Source organism: Sinocyclocheilus rhinocerous, unplaced genomic scaffold (assembly GCF_001515625.1).
Source record: "Sinocyclocheilus rhinocerous isolate Xijiao unplaced genomic scaffold, SAMN03320098_v1.1 scaffold2026, whole genome shotgun sequence".
In the NCBI taxonomy this organism is placed as follows: Eukaryota; Metazoa; Chordata; class Actinopteri; order Cypriniformes; family Cyprinidae; genus Sinocyclocheilus; species Sinocyclocheilus rhinocerous.
The window spans coordinates 592,177-599,946 of NW_015624871.1; the positions used below are offsets into that span (position 1 = coordinate 592,177).

A 7,770-nucleotide genomic window follows, 5' to 3' on the forward strand; every position below is an offset into this window, starting at 1 on the left:
GAGTATGGGTCACCATACTTGGCCACATGTCACGTCACTTTTCACTTTTTCACTTTTCACTTTTCAATATTACAGCGAGAATAAAAGTTACTCCTTCTTTCTTTGTGTGAACATTTGGGCGGTGTTATGCAAATCTTCGCACATCGGGTGACGTAGACGTGGGGGCGTGTTAGAACGAGCCGTTTTAGGTAGGCTCATACTCTTAACTTTTATAAAGAATATCTCTTTGGATTTGAGACTTTAGTCTTTGCAACTTTACAGATCTTCTTTATGCACCAAGAGCTTGTAACACTCCAAAGAGAAAGGAAATTTTAAATCGCATCATATGACCCCTTTAAACGCAAGCGCGTTGGTTAAGGTAATGGTAGGAAGACACTGCATTGTTGCAACATCGGTCCCCTCAGAGAGAGTCTTCTCAAAAACAGGACAAATAATCACAGCGAGGAGAAATCGCATCAGCCCATCCAAGCTGAGGCATCTGATATTTCTGAATGTCAACCTGCACTAAAGACTAAAGTGTCTTAATGTTAAGACTTTTGCCTTTATGTATTTGTTTGCTGTGGTTCTGTGTTCAATTAAAATTTTATTAAAATGTTAAATAATAGTATCTGTATTTTTTTGGTAACGAAAAAAAAATGCATAAAAATATATAAGGCTTTTATGAAAACACTGAATAAATAATTGCTTACCAACACACAAACCATTCACAATTGCTAAATTGGGCTAAAATAGAAGGCTCAGAGTGATACTAAATAAAGAGCCATTTGGGAGCCGTAAAAGCCGGCTCTTCTAAGGGAGCCGAGCCGAATCTTTGAAAAGAGCCGAACTTCCCATCACTATTGTGGATGTCTCATGATTATAGGATCATGATAAACACACAAGTATCTTGCCGACGTCTTGTGATTGGTCAGTTGCTGGTAGATCTAGCCAATCACTCTACAGGAGGTGGGACTTGACAGAAGAGGGGTTGGGAAAATAGCACAGCTTGGACCGGATTGGACCATTTTATTATTAGGGCTGGACGTACCGGTAAAACGATCTTCCAGTCTTCACTCACACTTCCGGATTCTTCTACCGCATAAAAGATTAGCCGTTTAAATCTGTCCGCGCATTCTGGGATCAAGCGCGTATATTTTCAGTATTTATTTTTTATTTTTTTGTATGTGTAGACCTTAGCACATGTCGGTCAGTCACTTGCAGATGGTCAAACTTACAGATATTTCCGCATGAGATATGATTTGGCAGGTTTGAAGCCATGATTGTTTTATTATTTCATGTCAGGTAATTGATATATCATAAAGTCTTGATCACAAAAAAACAAACAAACAAAAAAAGATACCAGGACAATCGTCACGAAACAAGGAAGGAAATCAATCTTTTACTATAGACGATGCTGTAAATAAGAATACCTGGACTAAACACTGTGATGTCAGTAATGCTATTCCGTGAGTGATTTACTACATACATATAAACAGAGACCATATGCCACGCGCTCTTCAGTCTGATAAAGCACCATATGGCCCAGGCGTCGCGTTTAGTCCTGTCACAATCCGATTAACCTGTTAAATAAACCAGTCGGTTTCTTTTCTAGTACTCGTGTTATTTCCACTTTGAAGTTCATCGATAGGCAGACTCTGTAATCGCGATATTAACACATATGGAGTGTTGATGGAACTTATATTTCCGCATGAGATATGATTTGGCAGGTTTGAAGCCATGATTGTTTTATTATTTCATGTCAGGTAATTGATATATCATAACAAAAATTATAATCATCACAGAGAAAAGGCAAAGTCTTGATCACAAAAAAACAAACAAACAAAAAAAGATACCAGGACAATCGTCACGAAACAAGGAAGGAAATCAATCTTTTACTATAGACGATGCTGTAAATAAGAATACCTGGACTAAACACTGTGATGTCAGTAATGCTATTCCGTGAGTGATTTACTACAGCCTTATAAACAGAGACCATATGCCACGCGCTCTTCAGTCTGATAAAGCACCATATGGCCCAGGCGTCGCGTTTAGTCCTGTCACAATCCGATTAACCTGTTAAATAAACCAGTCGGTTTCTTTTCTAGTACTCGTGTTATTTCCACTTTGAAGTTCATCGATAGGCAGACTCTGTAATCGCGATATTAACACATATGGAGTGTTGATGGACTGGAGCCTCTCATGAACAGGTGCGATGGCTAGTAGAAGACTCGAGCTTGGATAGAGCAGAACTACAGTGCCATGGAGGATGCCCAGTCCAGATCCCATTCAGTGCACTCCACTTACTCACAGAGGACTGAGGATGCAGCCTCCGCCTTGGGAAATCATGCTGAAGTAGGTTATTAGTGAGAATTCCCCACTTTAGGCTGGTTTTGTCTATATTATTTCAATATTGATTCTATATAATGGGATTATTGCCTTTATTGATGTTACAGTATATAGCTAAAATGATCTCAAGCTTGATCTCAAGCCTTAATGGACAATATAAAAGGTTAAACACTTTATAATAACCTTAATTTATAAATTAACAAACATTTCAATGCTTTATAGTTCAGTAGTTCATCTACATTCAGATATGTATAAGAAAATACACCGAGAGATCTGAGACTATTTCGCATTCTTTAATTTAATACAAAAAAACCAAAAAATGTTTTGTAATAATTTTTCTTTTCAACCTCTCACTCAAACTTTCTGCTGTACAATCAGTCACAATACTATAGACTGCCACCAGTCAATCAAACCCATCTTTACACTGCAAAGGTGGAACAGAATCTGCATCTGACATGGCTTTTTTATGTTTATTTGTCTGTTTACTGCTGCTCATGTACATGTATGTACACAAAAACCGCATAACGTTAAAGGCAGGGTATGTGATTTTTCAAAAACATTTTAGAAAACTGATTCGGACCGAATAGCAAAACAAACTTGTAGCCAATCAGCAATAAGGGGCGTGTCTACTCGTGATGTGGAGGAGAGCGCGTTCAGTGCAGTCAAAATAGGTGCAAGACCCTTTTGGGGTAGGGGCGTTTGTTTTGGTGATTTCAAATATCAACATTGGCTACCAGAAATCGCTTACTCTGCCTTTAATAGCCTATAGCAATCTGCAAACTCTAAAAGGCTACAATATGATGACAAAATCATTGTTTTATATTATTGCTTTTGATATTGTAATAATGATTATTATTGTAGATTAATAGACATTTATAGTAACTATTTTCTATTTTAATATATTTAATATATAATTTTTAAGTAATTAATTTCTGTGATGGCAAAACTGAATTTCCAGCTGATACTCCAGGAAATTATTCTAATCTGTTATTTTAAATTGTAATAATATTTCACAATGTTATTGATAATAATGTATTTTTGATCAAATAAATGCAAACTTGGAAAGCATAAGAGACTTCAAGAACATTAAAAAAATCTTAGTTATTTCATTAATTTTATTTCTTTCCTTTGTTTACATCCAGGTTTATGTGAAAAACAATAGGTATAAATACATCATAAAGAAATATGTATTTTATGCTACAGCTGCACTGGAAAAAAAACAAAAACATTTACAAATTTAGATTTTGCTGCAAAGATCACTGCTCCTCTCTTCACTCTTCTTTTTCTCCAACAGCATCACCTTACTGTCAGTCAGACAGTCCTGGTGGTTCCAAAGCGCTCCGAGAGCCCCAGTCCGAGTATGACCGAAGAGACAATTTATGTCCCTCGACTGGTGTCTTCAGTTGACGCTTGTACTAACACAGACCCTCCGTACGAATGCTGCCCATGGCTGCGGAGACTATGCCCGTGTCCACCCAGAGGCCTGCTGGCTACCATTATCACCAAAGGTTAGAAAAGGGGCAATGATTTTCCAAAACCTGATGATAGAAATTACACTACCTTTCAAATGTTTGAGGTTGGTAAGATTTATTAAGGTTTTCAAAGAAGTCTCTTCTGCTCACCAAGACTGCATTTATTTGGTATAAAATACAGTAATATTATGAAATGTTACTACAATTTAATATAGCTGTTTTTTTTAATCCTAATATATTTTAAAATGTAATTTATTCCTGTGAACACAGTATCTGTTTGTTATTGTCCCCTTTGTAGTGTCCATGGCCGCAGTGCTCTTTGGGGTTGTGTGGTCCATTACAGAGAAGGAATGTCTTCCTGGCGGCAACCTTTTTGGCATCGTGACCTTGTTTATTTGTTCTGTAGCCGGGGGAAAGCTGTTTGGACGCATACGATTCCCGAACGTGCCACCATTACCTCCACTACTTGGTATGAGCAATTTCTGAAAACAATAAGGTGTTGTTGACCAGCGTTGTTGTCTGAAAAAAGCGTTGTTGTCTGTTGTTAATAATGTAGTGATTCATAAAGCAACGCTTGCACACAGCACAGTATTCTGTTGGTCAGCATGGCGAGTTCATGTGATGTGACTAACTCGAACTTGAGCGAAATCTGCATGTTGAACTTTTTTGATTGCTATCGCCCATGAAATTTCAGTAAAATGGGAAAGGTGACCTCACCTTAAGAAAATAACGACTCCGTTAGGGATGGAATGCAGTGCGTATGGCACAGTACATACTGTATTCTACCTTTTGTTTAAAAATATATAACCATTATACTGTTTCTGTAATGAATACAAAAAATAGCCCAAATTATGAAGTCATTCTGATGGAAACTTCAACAAGAACCTTAATTTTGAACTTCTACTTCATAGCAAGTGTTAAATTGATTTGATACTAATTTACTCAACTGTTCAAACATTTGGGGTTAGTAAGAATTTTTTTTTTTGTAATTTATATTTTTATTCAGCAATGACAATGATTAACAGTAAAGCCAATTTTTATTGTTACAGGGATTTCTATTTCAAATAAATGCTATTCTTTTGAACTTTGTTCATCAAAAAAAAAAATGTTTTCAACATTGACAATAAGAAAAACGTTTCTTGACCACCAAATCTGCATATTAGCATCACAGGAATAAATAGAATTTTAAAATGTATTAAAATTGAAAACAGTTATTTTAAAGTGCCCCTATTATGCCATTTTTACGGTTACTAATATTGTTTTGGGAGTCTCGTACAATAGGATTACATGCATGCAAGGTCAAAAAACGCTTTCGTTTTCTCAAAATATGCATTTAATATCACCTCATTTTCCAGCGATTCTCAAACGATTCGTTCGAAGCAGTTCAAAGATTCAGTCTCTCTAAACCCCTCCTTTCCGTGAGCCTGCTCTGCTCTGTTTGGTCTGATGGCCTTGTCTGTTGTGATTGGTCAATGGGTCACAGCGCGTGTCAGAAACGATACGCCTATTTCAATAGTTCTGTATTTTGAGCACTCTATAGAAAATATAAGCATCTATTATTTATCATACTTACAGGTTGTGATTCAGTGGAGCAGCTGGTCCAAATAAACAGGATACTGATCCATCTTTCAACAGCAAGCCTTTTGTGAATCCCGCGTTGAACTCCCCGAGATTAGAGAAGCAGTCGTCAGTAGAATGACGTGTTTGTGAGCGGGGTCAAGTTATTCGCGGCCGGCCAACGTGGAACATAGGTGCGCATTATGCAAATGTGTTACGCCGTGACGTGTAGCCGTCACAGAAGTGGGATTCGATTTACTAACGACTTGTTTCAGCTGTTCAGAGTCAATTCTTTATTTTGGGAGACAATAACTTTATTTATCGTGCACTTTCAGCTTTACAACTTTGCAGATCGTTTACATTCACATACAGCTACATTACACACTGCATGAAAGGCAGTATTGGAAATGGCATAATAGAGGCACTTTAAATTGTAACATTTTACAATGTTGCTGTATTTTCTAATGCAGTAATATTGCATTTTATATGATCAAATAAATGCAGCCTTGATGGGCATAAGAGACGTCTTTCAAAAACATTTAAAAAGTCTTACCGCCTCCAAACTTTTGAACGGTGGTGTATAATTCAATTTTCCCCACAGCTCAAGGATAAACTGCCTCTGTTATATCTTCATTTTTTTTTCTTTTTTTCCTCAGAGTGGTCAGTTTCATTGTCAGTGTGAGAACTGTAATGAATAACTATGGGGTTTCTGTTTGTGTTATTCAGTTCTGTTGTTTTCTCTGCGTGGGTCCGCAGGCATGCTGCTGGCAGGGTTTATCCTCCGAAACATCCCTGTGGTGACAGATGCAGTTTACATTGATGTTAGATGGTCTGCTTCTCTGAGGAACATTGCACTGGGTGTCATTCTGGTCAAGGCTGGGCTGGAATTAGACGGCAAGGTATGAAACCCCACCGGCCCCTGGAGAGGTACACCAAAAACATTGCTGCTAACCCGAGAGGATGTGCCTTCATGCTCTTTAGAATTCTCTTTCAGCCAAACACCATATTGTTTGTTGATATCCAGTTTCATTTCATGAAGGCTTTTCACTTAACTGAAGATTGTAAAGTATGAATAATTTGTTCAAATAAATGTTGTCCTAATATATTGCTTTAATGTGTATTTCAGGCTCTAAAGAAGCTGAAAGCCGTGTGTTTGCGTTTGTCCATGTTCCCTCTCACCTGCGAGGCAACCACTATGGCTGTGGTCTCCTATTTAATATTGGGTCTTCCATGGGTCTGGGGCTTTATTTTAGGGTAAACCACTGATTTTGATAAGACAAGAACCTCTCTGAAACGTCTGCTGCTACCAACCTAATTGCTGCCGTTTTTTGCTCTGTAGGTTTGTTCTTGGGGCCGTTTCTCCTGCTGTTGTGGTTCCGTCAATGCTGCTTTTGCATAAGGAAGGATACGGTTTAGAGCAGGGTATACCTACTCTTCTCATGGCAGCATGCAGCGTTGATGACATCATTGCCATTACCTGCTTCACCACCTGCTTGGGTATAGCTTTTTCCACAGGTATGCCAAAAGATATCTAAAAGGTAGCAAATGCACAATATATTTCTAAAATAAAGTAATACATGAGAGATCAGTGCCAACATGGGCGCCATGTCAGCTGATGCTGGATTTAGCATTCATTTTGATCGTGATATCAATAACTAACCAGTCTGACAGGAATTCAAAATGCTGTATACAGACTGGAGATGTTTAGGATAGACTACATTGTGCTAAAATCTAAAGTATGTATTTCAGAAGATTTTTTTTTTTTTTTTTTTTTTTTTTTTTTTTTTATGTTTTTTTGTTTTCCTCAATATGAACTACATCCAGGAGAATAAATTACACTTTGACTTGGCAAAAAGTGATTCAGACCTCACTGACTTGAATCTTCCCTTATGTCTCTTCTGTGTACAAGACCTTTAAACGTAATAAAAGATTCTAGTGAGTAAGACCATGTGTTATATTTGTTTAAATTTTCCTAATACCACAGCAGACATGTAAAATTAATAATAATATATTGAAAAATAATAACATTATGAATTATTAAAAAGATAATTTAAGCAAGCAAGCTCTGGTCAAAAAATTAGTTTAAATAATAATAATAATAATAATAATACTTACCAAACATAGTTGTCTGCTTTGTTGGGTTTATGAGTCAGCTTCATTGTATGTTGGCATAAATTGCACTTTATTTTTGCTTTAAGCAATTTTTTTTTCTGGAGCCATTTAATCAACTTCAATTTCTTCCTCTTTGTTTGACGTCCTTCAATCATTGACAGCAATTTTTTATTTAATGACCGACCCAAACACATAAAAAACTGTAATATTGTGAAATATTATTACAATTTACAATAACTATAACGATTTGGTAAAGCCAAATTTTCAGCAGCCATTACTCCAGTCTTCAGTGTCACATGATCGT

The 7,770-nt window shown here is 36.8% G+C and overlaps 1 protein-coding gene across 3 annotated transcripts in view; it reads left to right on the forward strand.

Annotated features, from left to right (window-relative positions):
* The first annotated feature begins 1,724 nt into the window (after nucleotides 1–1,724).
* Nucleotides 1,725–7,770, forward strand: part of LOC107746792 (mitochondrial sodium/hydrogen exchanger 9B2-like) — a 12,890-nt gene continuing 6,844 nt past the window's right edge. The window contains exons 1-7 of one of the 3 annotated variants that reach the window (XM_016561095.1): nucleotides 1,725–1,938; nucleotides 2,110–2,331; nucleotides 3,620–3,833; nucleotides 4,096–4,266; nucleotides 6,111–6,253; nucleotides 6,481–6,608; nucleotides 6,694–6,869. In XM_016561095.1, the coding sequence (XP_016416581.1) occupies nucleotides 2,239–2,331; nucleotides 3,620–3,833; nucleotides 4,096–4,266; nucleotides 6,111–6,253; nucleotides 6,481–6,608; nucleotides 6,694–6,869 (925 nt within the window). In that variant the 5' untranslated portion in view covers nucleotides 1,725–1,938; nucleotides 2,110–2,238. Of the gene's footprint in view, nucleotides 2,332–3,619; nucleotides 3,834–4,095; nucleotides 4,267–6,110; nucleotides 6,254–6,480; nucleotides 6,609–6,693; nucleotides 6,870–7,770 lie in introns of all 3 variants that reach the window. The other 2 variants (XM_016561086.1, XM_016561102.1) reach the window with 2 other exon arrangements.